The sequence below is a fragment of the Elephantulus edwardii genome, unplaced genomic scaffold (assembly GCF_000299155.1).
Source record: "Elephantulus edwardii isolate Elephantulus edwardi_28Jun2011 unplaced genomic scaffold, EleEdw1.0 scaffold00025, whole genome shotgun sequence".
NCBI lineage: Eukaryota > Metazoa > Chordata > Mammalia > Macroscelidea > Macroscelididae > Elephantulus > Elephantulus edwardii.
Window position 1 is genome coordinate 17,336,805 of NW_006399775.1, and position 16,581 is coordinate 17,353,385.

The 16,581-nt window shown below is 40.0% G+C and overlaps 1 protein-coding gene across 1 annotated transcript; it reads left to right on the forward strand.

Moving 5' to 3' along the window:
* The first annotated feature begins 1,913 nt into the window (after nucleotides 1–1,913).
* Nucleotides 1,914–15,095, forward strand: AQP11 (aquaporin 11). Its single transcript, XM_006882930.1, has 3 exons — nucleotides 1,914–2,532; nucleotides 13,381–13,497; nucleotides 15,016–15,095. The coding sequence occupies exons 1-3, from the start codon at nucleotides 1,914–1,916 to the stop codon at nucleotides 15,093–15,095; spliced, it is 816 nt and encodes a 271-aa protein (XP_006882992.1).
* Nucleotides 15,096–16,581: the final 1,486 nt, after the last annotated feature.

Below are 16,581 nucleotides of genomic sequence, written 5' to 3' on the forward strand. Positions count from 1 at the left end.
AGTCACTCAACTCAACAGCACCTAAAAGCAACCCCTACTAGGGGTTGCTTTTAGGTGGACTGCTAGGAAAACAAACAGATTTCTCCTGGAAAGGGTTAAACCGGGTGGCTCCTTGGAGGCAAGGATTCTGAGGCTCAGTCTAACATACTTTGGACATGTTGTGAGGAGAGACCGGTCCTTGGAGAAGGACATCATGCTTGGGAGGGTGGAGGAACAGCGCAGGAGAGGAAGGCCCTCTATGAGGTGGATTGATTCAGTGACTGGGATAATTGGGATGGGAGTGTCAGAGACAGTGAGATTGGCACAGGACAAAGCGGAGTTTAGGGCTGTTGTGCATAGGGTCCCTATGAGTCACAAGCACTCAACAGCACATAACAACAACAACAGCCCCAGTGGGAAACAACTTCAATGAGAAGAAAGTGTTTACTGACAGTACCATTTGCATTTGCTTTTTACAGATTCCACATTTTTTCAAAGCTACTAAAGTCAGCACTGGTGAAGTTGCATCTTAATTATAGGAGTGGCATCCACTTCTTAAACAACATACCTCCGGAAACTATGAACTTTGATAAATGTCAATAATTGTAGAAGGACTTTTTTTTTTTTTTTTTCCTTGTAGATGGACTTCTAGCCTTTTGTTCATTGGGTCGCTGAGTCATGCTCAACTCGAAAGTAATCAAATATATATATATATAATGTCTTAATTCCATTTTGGAATTCTAAAAGACTATCTTTAAAATTTTCATCCATTAAGATTGAAATTGTTTGGATTTTGAGAAATGCATTGTGCCCTAGTATCAGAGATCAGAGCTATACAACCAACCTAAAATATCTTCAGTGCTTTAACTGTTAACTGTTCAACCCTCCTCCTTTACAAGATCCTTGGCAGACATGAATCTGTTTTCTGTCTCTACATTCTCACCTTTTCCAGAATGGCACACAACTTCAAATTGCCTTTTTTCACTAAGCAATATTTATTTAAGAGTCATTTTGTGTCTTAGCTTGATAGTCCATCTCTCTTTATCAGTGTCTAACGTGCCACTGTATGGATGTTTCTATTTTATTTGGACGCTTTCTCTCCCCCCCCCCCCCCGCCCCGTCTTTTTCACCTTAAGCTCTGATGATCCCGTGGGAAAGAGTTGCACTGCCTATCCAAAGATAAATGGTTTAAACCACTTTTTCAAAGCGTTCACTTGTTTGAACCATCAAGTGGTTTGAACCACTTGTTTCTCAGAGGGAGAAAAATCGAAAATCTTCTACTCTATTTACTGCCTTTGATAACCCCCTGGAAAGTAAGACAAGAGTCTGTTGCAACTCGATGGCACGTAACAACAAAAATAAGACCATGATAGTGAATGTAATAAAATTACTGAACTATATATACACTTAAAACCTGTTAACATTAAGAAATGTTTTTTGCTATACATATTTTGCCTTAATAAAAACAAATGTAGCAAGAAAAAAGACCACAGTAAGTAGCAGATTGTCCTCTCCCTGCAAGGGGCAGACAACCCCCACGCCTGCGAGCCTCCGGGGTCCCAGGCGCGCGGCCGCCCGCGCATGCGCCCTGGGCTCGAGGCGCAGCGTGCTCTGCTCCCCGCCCCCAGGCAGGGGACGCTCGATCTGCAGGGACCGCGGAGGCCGTGCACGGGGACTGTTCCCTTTGACCCCTGCCCCGAGCTGGCCCCTCGGCGCCGCCCTGGCCTCCCCGCGCCCCGGCCCTCTAGGAGACATATCGGCAGCCGGGGCGTGGGGAGGAGCCTCTCCAAGGCGCCGCCCCCGGGCTTCCAGTTTCACAGAGCGGGCCCGCCCGCCCGGAGGGCGTGGGGAGGCGGGGCGGACTTCGGACCGGGTCCGTTGACCGCCAGCAGCCGAGCCGGAGTCCTAGACCGCAGGCTGGCGGCGCGGGAGCCATGGCGGTGCGGCCGGAGCTCCGACCCGAGGTGCAGGACACCTGTATCTCGCTCCTGCTATTGCTGCTGCTGGTAGTGTCCATGGGACTGGCCCGCGTGCTCGCCCGGCGGCAGCTGCACAGCCCCAGGGTGCATGCCTTCGTCCTGGAGTTTCTGGCCACCTTTCAGCTCTGCTGCTGCACGCACGAGTTACAGCTCCTGAGCGAGCAGGACCCCGCGCACCCCACCTGGCCGCTGGCCCTGGTCTACTTTTTCTCATTAGTGCATGGTCTGACTTTGGTGGGAACCGCCAGCAATCCGTGCGGCGTGATGATGCAGATGATGTTGGGGGACATGTCCCCCGAGTTGGGTGCAATGAGTCTACTGGCCCAGCTGATGAGTGCCCTGTGCAGCAGGTACTGCATAGGCGCCCTGTGGAGCCTGGGTCTAACCAAGTATCACGTCAGCGAGAGGACCTTCGCTTGCAGGAATCCCATCCACGTCGACTTGCCCAAAGCGGTCATCATAGAGACCCTCTGCTCCTTCGTCTTCCACAGCGCCTTACTGCACTCCCAGGAAATCCGAGCAAAGCTTCGCATCCACCTGCTATCAGCCCTCATCACCTTTTTGGTCTATGCAGGTTTGTTACTCACAAAACACTTAGCACCTCCAAAGCCTCTAGAATTTGAGGCGCTATGGTTTTACCAAGATATATCTGAAACCTTTAAGTATTGGTATCTCCGTTGGCCTAACCATTTTTTTTCAGCTCCCTCTTAATAGGGCGGACACACAGATCCACCTCATTCAGTGCTTATTTGAACCGAGAAAGGTGCCACTTACTTCTATACTGAAATTGAGATCGTGTGAGTTAGTGCCAAAGCTTCAAATATCCTGCGAGGGGATCGTCTTAATGGTAGAGAAAACACAACTTATCAGCTCTTTCTTTCTGCCAGTGTGATACCGATCCTTTCTGGCGCTCTAACTGAAAAATTATCCTGGGTTTAAAAAGTTCCAATTTAAAGCACAAGCGACATGACTGGGTTAGTGGTACACGCTGTCGTTTCAATTTTCTGATTCTTTTAACAACAACAACAACAAAAATGCCTTTAAGTCATTAATGTTCCTAATAATTCATTTTGAGTTCTAAACAAATGTTTCTACGACCTATCTAGAAACACATGTATTTTAAAATGAAAACTTGCTTGAAAGTAGAGATGTTGGAAAAATGAAACATAACTTTAGAAACTTGAAAATGTCTAAGAATCATTTAAGTGGCAGATGTCAGAAGCAGTGGGTACATTCTTCGTATTCTAAATGGTAGTTGTACTGTACTGTTGAGTCAGAATCTCGGACCCCTCTCAGAACTGACCCTCAAGCTGGTTTTCAGAGGCTTTCACAGGAGATTACCCGGTCCTTGTCCTGCGGAGCAGCCGGTGGATTTGAACCCTGTTGGCAGTGCAGCTCCTCACCACTAGGCCACCAGAGCTCCCTCAAATGGGAAAAGGGAGGGGGAACTCCAAACAAATGAATGATAAAGTGTACCATTTTAAATTATTCTAACAAAATACCTCCATTGAGACTACACGAATTATAAAATGTGACAGAAATCTAACAAAAGGACATTTATAGTAATAGTCCATCTTCCGACCATTAAAAGCGCAGTCATAATAGAAGTTTACCTTATGGAAAGGACTCTTAATTTATATGCTTGATCCCCTGGGGTGAAAAATGGAAGACTTTCCAATCCATTTTCCCTTCTAAAGACACAGCCCCACTTTTTAAAAATAGACACGGATGAAAAGAAATGACATTTGAGAAGAGGAAGAGTATAATTTTGAGAGATTGGTGAGTAGTTGTTTATTAAAGATTTTTGTTTTGGCTCAAGCAGAAACATCTCCTGTATTTGAACAGAATTAGTCCTGGCCAAAAAAAGTTAGGCTCCATATTTACACAATTAAAAGCAATTATAAAAATGGAAAAAATTTAAAGTCATAAAATATTGCATATTGTTGGATTCCTCATCCTTGCCTTCATTGCCCTGAAGTTGGTTATTACTCTTTGTGTTTTTTATACTTTTAGAACATAAAATATACTATATACAATATTAACCAACTGCTTTTTCAGTGACAGATTTTTTAAAGAATGGAAACAGTATTTGAAGTTATAAAGTTATTGTAAAAATCCACAAAATAAGGGAGCTCTGGTGGCCTAGTGGCAAGACACTGCACTTCACTCCCAGAGGTTGTTGTTGTTGTTGTTATGTGCGGTCCAGAGGTACGCGGTTCAAATCCGCCAGATGCTCTGCTGGAGAAGGAGGGGGCAATCTCCTCCCGTACCAGTCAGATCTGATTTGACGGTACACATAAAAATAATACGATTTTTTTTAAAATCCACAAAATACTAATTTATGGAATCCAAAACCACTGCTCTTTTTCCTTACCTTCTCATTAAGAAACTGAAATTCTTCAGATGAAGGTGGGCAAGGGAAAAGAGGAAGTCTTCTCAACATTCAACTTTAGAATCCCCCAAGGAGCTTTATACACATGCCTGGAAGCAGACATTAAGATTTAATTGCTCTGAAAAAAGGCTTACTAGTTACCCTTCCACTCCAGCTCATGGTGATCCTGTATTTCAGAGTAGAACTGTGCTTCATGGGGCTTTCAATGGCTGATTTTTCATAAATCAATCGCCAGGTCCTTCTTTCACAGTGCCTCTGTTGTTGTTGGGTGCCACTGAGCAGAGTACCACTCATAATGATCCTATCAACAGATCTGAACCCCGTCCTGTCCTATGCCCTCCTCATCCAAGGGTGTAAATATTTATAGGAGAAAAACTACCCATCTTTGTTCCTTGGAGCAGCTGGTAGCTGCCCACTGCTAACTTTCTGGTTTGCAGTGCAACACGTAATGCACCATGCCATCAGAATTATATATAAGGGGGCTTAAAAACAACCACCACCATGATCGAAAACAGAAAATCCAGAATCCCTGCTTTCACTTAGCTAGAATATGGTGAAAGCATGATTTAAACGGACACTAAGTCCATACTCACTTGATTACTATCATTTCTGTATGCTCTTCAAAAGTTACAAAAGAATTCTGTTGTCAAGTAAACTTGAATTAAACAAGTTTTCTAATCATCTTCACAGTCTTTACGATGCTCTTGCACAGTTTTTCAAATGTCTGGAATCCTAATGTCTAGGAGTATGGCAAAAGAGAAGTACTTTGGAAAATGCAATAATAAGCCATACCACTCAGCATTATTTCATACAGATTGAAGTAAAAACTTTGGAATAGAATTGTCTTATACAGAAAGAAGTATCTTGGTACTAGAAAGAATGGAAAGGATTTCAGAATGGATGGGGAGGAAAGCTTGTACTAGAAAGAATGGAAAGGATTTCAGAACGGATGGGGAGGAAAGCTTGCAAAGGTGTGGCTGAGCCAGGCATTACAAATTAATTTGATACAGCTTTTTTAAACTTCTAATTGCTTGGCTGCTAACCTAAACAGGTGGGACAGCTCAGTCTACCTAGAGCTGCCTAGGAAAAAAGACACTTATTTTTTGGCAGTCTACTTCCAAAACCTCAGCCATTGGACACAGTGGAGCACAATTCTATTGTGACACACACAGGGTCACCATGAGCAGACAATGGCAAGTACTGGCTGTTACTGGGTTTTGTAAAGGATGCTATTAGTACACATTGAACAAACAGTGCATGCTGTAAGATTTCTTAAATCACTTGGGCTTTAAGGATATTCAGAAAACACTAGCATGGCTCATATAAAAAGAATTATAGATCTTAAGGTTATAAATATAAATTGTCCTATGACATAGCTATGGCTCCTCAGATAGACAGTGACCCAGGAGATACTCCTCTCTGGCTGTGATTCTTGCTCTAATATGCAGATGGAGGCCCTTGATGTCACAACTGTGACTGCTTCCTCATCCATTATCTGGGGTCTACTTGGATTTCCCCATTACATTAAAAAAGAAAAGAAAAAGCTGTAATTTACTAACATACTAAAACGAAAAGCTACTAATGCAGATTCCAAACAAAGTTTCTTTGCAAAAGTTTAATTCAATAACCAGGTTTAAAAATAACTATTCACTTTTTCCATGCATTATTAATGAGATAGTGAAAAATGTTACTTTCCCACACCTCTTAAATCATACTCTTTACTTAAATCATACATATTCTTTACTGTTGCACACTACTAGTTCTTTTATAAAGACTCAAAACCCCCAACACATTAGCACTGTGTCAGTTTCAGTACTGCAACCATATAGGGCAGAGGGCTGCCCATAGTGTTTCCAAGGCTGTAAATCTTTACAGAAACAGATTGTCTCAGCCTCTCCCACAGAGAAGTTGATAGGTTTGAACCACTAACCTTTCAGATAGATGAGTACTTTAACCACTGCAACACTATACAATCTTACATTATACTGTTGTTTTCTGTATAGTTTATAGTAACTTGTCATTTCATTTATATTAAATTGTAGCTAAATGAATGGTATACCTGTCTTCCTCCACTAGATAGTAAGCTTTCTGAATACAAAGACCAAAGTTGAAGTTGTTTTATTTCTTATATAACCATCACTTAGCTTGGTGTCAACTGGTACAAAGTAAAAAAAAAAAAAAGTAAACTAAATACAAGCATTTGTGAGTGAATGAGGCAGCAAGCACACATTTTATTCACTTTATAATAAAGTCACAGAAAGAAATAATACATGCATTTGATTTCTAAGAGCTTCCAAAATAAGTCTGATAAGTAAACTGCAGTATTTCTGGTTCATTTCATTAACCCAGGAGTTTTGGTACCTAAGTCATGAAAAATACAGGTATGCTTTTAGTTATCTGCTGAAGGAAAACGTAACTATGTTTGCCCTTTATATATATTTTCTTTTAATACAACAACCATATGAAACTAGTAGCTATTATCAATTTATAAGTGAGAACTAGTTTCAGACAAGTTTGATTATGTGTGAGCTTAAAAGTTGAGGCACTCGGTTTGTATAAACAGAGCAGTCTAACTAAAAGCGGAGGCTTATTAACTCCATTTAAGTCTTGAATCCACCTGGGACTTTACAAGCTGCCTTTCAAAAAGCACTTCCTCTAACCTTGATGCCGACAGAACCATTTACCCTACAGGGGACGTGCTTATCCTCTGAGCCTGACAAGTGTTAGATAGCACAGTGTTATGTCCCAAAGGGACATGTGCCTTGATGGCCACGCAGATGCCCGATGTGGCTGCTTATACCCAAAGGGTCTTGATGCACAGCATTATTGATAAATCTTTACAGGGGATGTCAAGATGATTAAGAAAGCAGTTTTTATAGCAGGTTATCAGAAAAATTTCTGCTGCCACTGCCCTGGGACCATCCTGTAATAAACTGAAGCCCTCGGGAGCTTACAGTTACATACCCCTGTAATCATGTTATCTTCCTTTAGTGTCATTTCCCTTCCCTGCTAAATCCTCGCTTATAGATGCTCTTTTTTACCTCCCTGATTGTCTTCCAGCAAAGTATGATTTTATAACTTTTAGCTCCATCTCCAACTAAAAAAAAAAGTTTTCATCCTTACTGTTTGGTGAAGCGGCCATCTTCACTCGTGAATGTGGACATTTTCTGGTGGATTAGAAAAGGTGCCTTTGGGTTGACAGCACACAGTGTAATTTTTATTCAGAAATATGATCATGTATAAATAAGTCTTAACTCATTACTTTTGTACAAATCTAAGAGCAGGCTAATACCCTTCCAGGTCTGTAAGAACTAGTTTGGTTAGTTTGGGCAGTACCATTAGCATATATACTTAATGTAAACCTACAAAGAAAAGCAGTGTTTGGAGATGCAAACTTTCAAAGTAGCTGCCAGCTTTTTCCCTGGGAAGAGTTTGACTCTGTGGGCACAAGCAGTCTTGTGATTGGAGACAATGTCTCATCACCCTTCATAATGGTCTGATGGCCTCTGCTTCTGTTTTGATTAAATGTAACTTTATGAAGGTTGGGCCTCCCAAGAGACAGTGACCAGGTGGAGGTGGAAGATATTCTGGCCACTCCAGAGGGCTACTGGCTCTTAGGATAAATCAGTGAAACTGACCTTGTAAAGCATACCCGAGTTGGTGGGTTTTTTCCCTTCAATCAAAATATTTAAGTATATAACATAACATTTGAATTTACTAAAAACTCATCATACCATCAGACCACAGAAGCAGAAAGTTTATTTACTGGAAACATTTAACAACTTTTATATTCATACCTAAGTCTTAGGTGATTTTAATACTGTCATTCTATCACAGAGAATCTGATCACACTTAGGAGTGCTGAGAACTAGTATCCAGAATTGCCAGGTTTGAGACTTTGATTATGGGAATTTCAAAGTGCACTTTTAAGGCCCTTGGCTGTCAGTCAGAGGGACAGACCTTCTTGGGTGAAACCATTTCTTCAGCAGGCTCTACTGTATCCTCCTCCTTCAAACGCCAACTGTAGTAACTTATTTTTTCCAGTGATTTTCTCACAGTTTTGTGTTTAGTAAGTCTTACTGTTTAAATAGCTATACAAGTAATATATGAATATGTCATCCTTGTAAAAAACTGTGACACTACCAGTAAGACTAAGTGCCTTTCGACTGCCACCCTCCACCCTGCACGCTTATCTTCCTCCTCGCAACCTACCCCCTCCCCACAGCAATCTTCACCCTATAGGTGGAGCCTTCCAAACCCTCTTTGGTATCTTTATTGTCTAAATATTTATGATGTTGTGTACCATGGAGTCAGATAGCTGACCCTCAGGCTGCTTTCAGAGGCAGTGGTAGGAGATTGTCCATTCTTCTGCGGATCAGCTGGTGGATTTGAATCTTCACAGATTCTTATGCATATTTGTTCATGTTAACAGAAGAGATAGCATGTACCTTGTTTAGGTGCAGTTTGCTTTGAGGGATGGTGATTTTTCAGTGATACAGCTTAGAGATTACTCATGTTAGAATAAATTTCAAAATCTTTTATGTTCCAAAGTAATAACTATTTTTATTTCGCTATTGTCTTATGGATTGCTATTTAAGATTTTCCAGATTTTTACACACAGTATTGGTATTTCCTCACTCTCACTACTCACTGCTATCATGTCAGAACTCAGAACTGACCCTCCAGTCGGTCTTCAAGAGGCTATAAACTGGACAGAAGGAAACTGTCCTTGTTTTTCCTTCAGAGCTATTTGTGGATTTGAACTACCAAAGGAACGTTGCTTGAGTAAGCAGTCCAGTTCCCTACAGACTATGCCACCAGGGCTCCCTAGTGTTTGCTTAGGTCAGTGGTTCTCAACAACTGACAGTGTTGCTTCCCAGGGAACATTTGGCAAAATCTAGATTCATTTTTGTATGTTAAGTGGTGGTAGTGTTGCTACAGGGATCCAGAAGGTAGAGGTGAGGGATGATGTTCAGCATCATCAGGGCCCTTTTCGTTTTTTTTAAGAGTAATCTTCAAACCAGAGTAATTGTTGGTTCCTTAGTTAGTCCTAGCACTGATTTATCAGGTCAGTGTTGCTATGTAACAAACCACCTCAAATGAAAATAACTATGTTGCTGTTGTGTGCCACTGAGTCAGAAGTGACTCACGGCTTACCTTCCAGTGGGTTTTCAGAGGTAGGCAACTGCCCATCTTTTCTCCTTGGAGCAGATGGTGGATGTACCATCTGCCTGTGGGTTAGCAGGGCAACTCCTCATAGTCTGATGGCTGTGGGGATTTAGGCGGGCTATTCTGGGATCAGTTATGCAGCTGCATTCAGCTGGACAGAGAATGGACTGAAAGATCCAAAGTAGCCTCACTCGTGTCTGTTGGCGCTGGTTGTCATCTGGGTCCCCATTTTCCTCGGTTAGCTTACTCTTATGACCTCACAGCATTTTCCCAAGACAATCCAAAGTGGAAGCTAGGTGGGCTTACTGAGTACTGCACTTGCAATTCAGTGTCACTCCTGACACATTTGGAACTCACAGGTGACACTTCTGTTATGGGTCAAAGTACCAAGCCAGCTCCTATTCAAAAGACAGGGAAGAGACATCATCAGGGAAGCGCAGCAATGTCAAAATGGGTAGAACGGGTGAGGTGAAGGTTAGAAGGGGAGTTTGGGACTGTAGAGTACTGACGTGACCTGAGGGCATAGAACACTTACAGAAGGTACTACACGAGAGGGTAAAGATCTATTGTTTTAGTCCTTATCTTTCTGCCCATAGCATCTAGTACACAGAAATACAAAGGTATTTTTGTGGAACCAGTGAAATGACACTTGCAGATATAATACACCAGGATTTAACTGCTGAAGAGTAATTCAGAAAGTCCAGGACATGATGCAATTTACAACTGCTGAAGCATGAATATGAATCGTTTTGTGGGGCTTAAATGTATTAGGAAAAAATAGTTATTTAATAATGAACTTAGGTGGTTGTGGAACATTTTCATTTCAACACAGTGTCACTGTTCCAAGAAGCATGAAATCTCACCATGCTGCTGTTGTTAGGGGCTGTCAAATACAACTCATAGCAATCCTAATCAAAACCTTGCCCTGTAGGGAGCTCTGGTGGCCTAGTGGCAAGAAGCTGCACTGCAATCCCAGAGGAACACGGTTCGAATCCACCAGATGCTCTGCCAGAGAAGGAGGTGCAATATCCTCCTGTACCAGTCAGATCTGATTTGATGGTACACGCATACAAAATTAAAAAAATAAATAAATAAATAAAAACAAAACAACCTTGCCCTGTATAGCACCATCCTGTCTCTGCCATGTGTGGGCGCACTGCTCCAGTCATTATGTCAGTCCGTATCATTGAGGATCTCCCTCTTTTGCTGTTTTTTTTTATGCACGATGCCTTTTTTTAAAGGACTGGTGCCTCCTGGTAACATGCCCAAGGTGTGAGACGAACTTTCACTACCCTTGCCTCTAAGAAGCACCCCAGCCTCACTTCCTCCAATACAGCTTTGTCTGTTCTTGTTTCATCTTGTTCATATTTGGGAGTCCATGGTTCACTTAATACTCTTAATTTCTAATTCCATGGGGAGTTGCATTGCTACCCCAAAGGCCATGCCTCGAGTGGTTTAGATCTACCACCAGTGTCTTTGAAAGGTGGGCAGTCTCCTCCAGTGCAGTTTACAGCCTTGGAAACCCAACAGAAGACCAGCTGTGAGTCAGCTGTATTGAATAGTCTATGAAGGACACTTACTTTTTATTTTTTTTAATGTGCCATCAAGTTGAAACTGCTAACTGATCCTCCAGCAGGTTTTCAGAGGCTGTCAATCATACAGGAGATTGTCTTTCTCCCAAAGAGGAGCTGGTGGATTTGAACTGTGTGCTTTAGGATTGGCAGTACAACTCCACACTTAACCAGGCCACCAGAGCTCCACCTCAGTATACTATAGTAGTAGCATATGTCAGTATAAATTTGTGAAAATCTTTGTCTCTCTGGATGAGTATTATGTGCCCAAGGTTATATTCCGCAGACTCACAGAAGTTCCACTGTCTTAAGGATGTTCCTAAAAGTGTTTTGAAAGGCTGAGTCATAGCTCTTGGTATGTACTATTGCATAGGCAATCCAACCTCTTTAGTCCCCAGAGATCTGCCTTTCCTTATTATGTGGTCAGAAATGTAAACTCTGAGGTCCCCTGTCAGAGATACCCTGTCAGGCAGAAGTACAGCATGAATACTGGGAAACACTAGTTATCTTCTTTCATTACTACTTGTGATGTGGTGTCAAGTCACTTGTGACTCAGTGACCCTGTGTACAATAGCTCTAAACCCTACTCTATCCTGAGCCAATTCTATTGTCTCCAACACTCTTACCCACATTACCCAGTCTATCATCAATCTATCTCATCCAGGGTCTTCCTCTCTTGCACTGTCCCTTCACCCTTCAAGGGCTGGTCCCTCCTTGCAACATGCCCACAAAATACGAGATGGAGCTTCAAAATTTTTGTGTCTATCCAAAAAGCAGGCTGATTTCATCTTCTCCAGGACAGATTTGTTTGCTCTCTTAACAGTCCATGGTATGTTCAATACTGTTCTATAGCATCACAACTCAAAGGCATCAAATTCTCTCTCATCCTAGGTCATTGTCTGATGCATACCAAGTAACTGCAAAGACCATGGCCTGGACCAGGTGCATTTAATCTCCAGACTGACATCATTGCTCTTCAGTGCTCTGGAGAGGTCCCTGACAGCAGATTTTCCCAATGCAATTTGTCTTTTGATTTCCTGGCTGCTGGTACTAAGAATGTTGATTGTGGAGCTAAGTAAGCAGAAGTTGTTAACAATCTCTCTCTCTTCTACCACAATGCTGCCAATTGACCCTGTGGTGAGAATCTTTGTTTTCTTGATGTTGAACTTCAGTCCATATTAAAGGCTCCAATCCTTGACCTTCTACAGTAAATGCCTCAGGCCCTCTTCATTTTCAGCAATCAAGGTTGTATCATCTGCATAACGCAGGATGTTGATGAATCTTCCTCTAATCCTGATTTCACAATCCTCCTCATAGTCCAGCCTCCTGAATTTGTTCTGCATATCGATTGAAAAGGTATAGAGATAGGATGCATCTCTGGTATACACCTTTCCTGATTTTGATCCATGCAGTGTTTTCTTGCTGTTCTGACGACTGCCTCCTGATCAAGTACAGGTTTTACATAAGCATGATCAAGTGTTCTGGGATTCCCACTCTTCTCAAAGTTAGCCACAGTTTGTTGTGATCCACACAGTCAAATGCCTTTGTATAGTCAATGAAACACAAACATCCTCTGGTACTCTTTGCTTTCAGCCAAGATCCATCTAACATTGGCTATAATTTCCCCAGTGCCATGGCCTCTTCTAAACCTGGTCTTCACATCTGGTGGTTCTCTGTTGATGGGCTGTTCCAGTCATTTTTGGATCATTTTCAGCAGGATCACTTGTTTACATTTGATATTAATGATACTGTTTTATCATTTTCACTGTCGAATCACCTTTTTTTTTTGAATGGGAATAAATACAGATCTCTTCCAGTCAGTTGGTCAAGTAGTTCATTACTATTTACAGTCTTTGATTAAGGGCTCTGCTTACAAGTGAATACAGAACCAAGATAAAGCTTTGGCCCAGTTTATTTTTAACACAAAGTTACACTTAAGACCAAGAGAATCTAGGATATTGTAACCATTTTAAATGTATTTTTATCTTTAGTAATTTAAATTGAGAAATTCTAAGGGTAATCAAATCTCCTGTAGTAGAAAGCAATAGAGTACATTAATCGGAAATGTGGTTTTTAACATGTTTTTAAAAACACTGAGTTTTAACTTTTAGTGCCTTATGTTCTTTTCTTGTTATCTATTATACTTTATGATGTGTCAAATGATTATGCCAAGGAAGGTCATAAATAACAGCATGTTAATATATAAAATACTCAACATATCCATCTATTTCCAGTTACAAGAAAATGTAAGGTATATGGTTGGTATCACTTTGCTTTCCATGTATTACAGGAGGAGGCCTAACAGGAGCTGTGTTTAATCCAGCTTTGGCGCTTTCACTACATTTCAAGTGTTTTGATGAAGCATTCCCTCAGTTTTTTATAGTATATTTTCTGGCTCCTTCTTTAGGTAAGCTGTTTCATTTAATATGTTTGAGAGATTAGGGGAAAAAAGAATGGGAAAAGTAGCTAACTAATATACCTAAAATAACATTGTATTTTTGTGTCATTTCCTTTAAAATGGTTTTTATTTTAAAAGAAACTAAATTATTTAAAGATGGATAGTTTCAGGTATGATATCCCTTGAAGAAATCTTCAAATAGAACGACAGCAAAAGAGTGATTACATCCAAATCTGAATTTTCTCTTTATATAGTTTATTTGACTCGTTTTGGAAGAAATAAACCATGAACTTTTTGGCAAGCAGCCTGGTATGCTATATACTGTGCCACTAACCTCTTTTCATTATTAACACACAGAAGTCAGGATATAAAACACATCACTAACAAGGGATTAGGACATTATTACATAACATGGACCATATCATTACATAATTTCCAGTAAAGTTGACACATATTTTGGAATGGACATAATCAGTCTATGACAGGAATTGTTTGTGTTTTGTCTTTCCAATTTAAAGCCTTTGGTTGCAAAAAAAGATCCCAAAGTCTCTGTAGATCTTCATTGAAATGAAAAATAAACAACCTAAATTAAAAAAAAATAAAAAATAAAAAAATAAAGCAGGAAAAAAAAATGTAGCAGTTTCAAAAAGCTGTGCAAACCCTAAAGGTTTCCGCAGTTGCTAAGTGGGTGTAATAATTTCAAATCTACACATGACAAACCTCATTATTAATCTAACTTTAAACTGGCCTTGAGCTTTAAGCGACATAACAGTGATTTTGAAAATTTTGTAAAACTTGACAGTGGAATTCTTGTGATAGTAACTGAGCCTTTACATCTCCCTCTTCTGTCTATAAATGGTACTTAAACATTAACCAACTAGTTCATGTTAGATTTGTCTGATGTAACATCAAAAATGAAGATTTACTAATATCTGGGCTTATTTTCATTTTTATACTGAAGATTTAAATTTTCAGTATTGGCTGAAATTTTGTTTTCAATATTTTGCTTATAATAAATATTATGCTTGGTTTATCTCTCAAAGCTGAGGTAAATGGAAAAAAATGCAAGAGATGAAATAACCTATTGTTTTTATTTGAGCATTTCAAGTAACTACTGAAGAGTGCTCACTCTCAACGCTCCTCCTTGGGACCCGGAAGGACAGAAAACGTTGCCATTTTAAAGAAGCAACACAGAGATTCAAATTCCTGACTTCTCATTTAGCAAGTAAACATGGATTCAGAACTAAATGATAGAATTTTATTTAGTAAATGAAACAGAATGAATTAATTCTTTAGAACCTACTAATTTTGACAAATATAATCTGGTTTTAAGGATTCAGATGTTAAGAAAAATGTGAGAAAATGAGATTTTAAAATCTGTATTTTGTGTAGTCTTAACAGACAACTCTTTTAAACGTAACTTTCCAACTCTGCAGACATATAATTTATAAAACTTAAAATGATATTCACTGAGTGCTTATGTACTACAATGAAGAGTGTTTTCTTTTTATTTTTACTGTCTTTCAGGTATATTGTTGATGGCTTTGATGTTCAATTTTTTCCTTCCCTGGCTGCACGGCAATCATATAATTAATAAAAGAGAATAATTATCTTAAAAGACTCAGACTAAGTTACACAGCAATCAAGCTGGACACGGTAATGAGTTTATCAACTCATCTTCAATACACTGGCTGCACTGGTTTCTTCAGTGTTGAGCTTTCTTTGAAGAAGCTGCCTTAGAAGTTTTAAAAAAAATTAATGTGCAATTGAGATATCCTGTGTTTCTCAGTTAAAATGTTATCTTTTGAGTGATGTATCAAATGCTGCAGGGAAAGACACATTAAATATAAATATCAAGGACAATTCTTAATGTTCATTTTTAAAAAAAATTAGTACAACGTGAGAAGAAAAAATAACAAAGGGACCATAGAAAGACATCTATCAAGTGCTGCCTGATTGAGCAGGGTTTTAACCAAAGTACAAGCACCAGTTCAGTCATCCTGACTGAACTAGACGGAAGAGATGCTTCAGCCAGCACCTCACACAATGATACTATCAGCAGTGTCATCTTTCAGTAAGAAAGCTTTTGCTGCTTTTGGAAGCAGATTATATATCCACTCTTCTCAAGGGAATTCCTAAACGGAAAATGTTCTAATATTCTCAGTGGACTATCTTTCTAGTAGCAGGAAAGTCACTACTTTTTAAAAATAGTGGAGCACGTCCCTAAAAAGTCAAGTAAGTTTCAACGTTCTCTTCTGACCCTAAGAACTACCATACGCAGCAGACAGAATATGCATTTTTAATCTCACTTTTACAGATAAGGAAACTAAGTCTAGAGAAATGCTCTGCCCTGCCCACGGTCACAAAGAATGAAATGGTACCTTTAGACTTCTAATTTAATCCAAAAATTCTGTATCATCACTATGACTAGAAGAAAATCTGAAGGCTTTGAAGAAACATCAATCTGTTAAAATTTGTGCAGGCAGTAACTAGGTGTTCCTGTTTGTTTTAGAGTCTAAAGAATCCTCTAATTTTCCTCTAATGTTCTATTATTACATAAGGTCTAGTTTTTATTAAAACTTCAGGCCATAAAATGTTAAATGAGTTTCTCTTCAAAACAAATTCCACTGTCAGGGATAAACTGAACTTTTTAAAAAATTGGAGTGTTATATGTGGTCTACTGAGTAAGAATCGATTCATGAACAAGTCATAGGTTGCCAGGTAATTTAAGTGCTGCTCGGTGATCAGCTGGTAGACAGTCACTCTACTTATACCTGTCGACTGAACTGCTGCCACCTCTATCTAACAAGGTATCAAATCAGCCTCCTTGACAATCAGACTCTGAATCTTGGACTTAGAGATATATGTCACTGTCATTTTCTTTAAAACAATAATAAAAAACATTAACAACGCACACCCATGTTTATTGCAGCTTTGTTTACAATAGCAAAGAGTTGGAAGCAGCCTAAGGGCCCATCAACAAACGAATGGATAGAGAAGCTGTGGTATAGCCACACAATGGAATACTACGCAGCATTAAAAAACAAGGAACTCATGCAATATTATTCAAAGTGGATGACCCTGGAGGACATT

Excerpts from the sequence above, each read along its gene's own strand:
- AQP11 (XM_006882930.1), top strand. The coding sequence starts at position 1,914 with ATGGCGGTGCGGCCGGAGCTCCGACCCGAGGTGCAGGACACCTGTATC. Across the intron at positions 2,533-13,380 it reads CACCTTTTTGGTCTATGCAG|GAGGAGGCCTAACAGGAGCT; the intron begins GTTTGTTACTCA and ends CATGTATTACAG. Across the intron at positions 13,498-15,015 it reads TTTTCTGGCTCCTTCTTTAG|GTATATTGTTGATGGCTTTG; the intron begins GTAAGCTGTTTC and ends ACTGTCTTTCAG.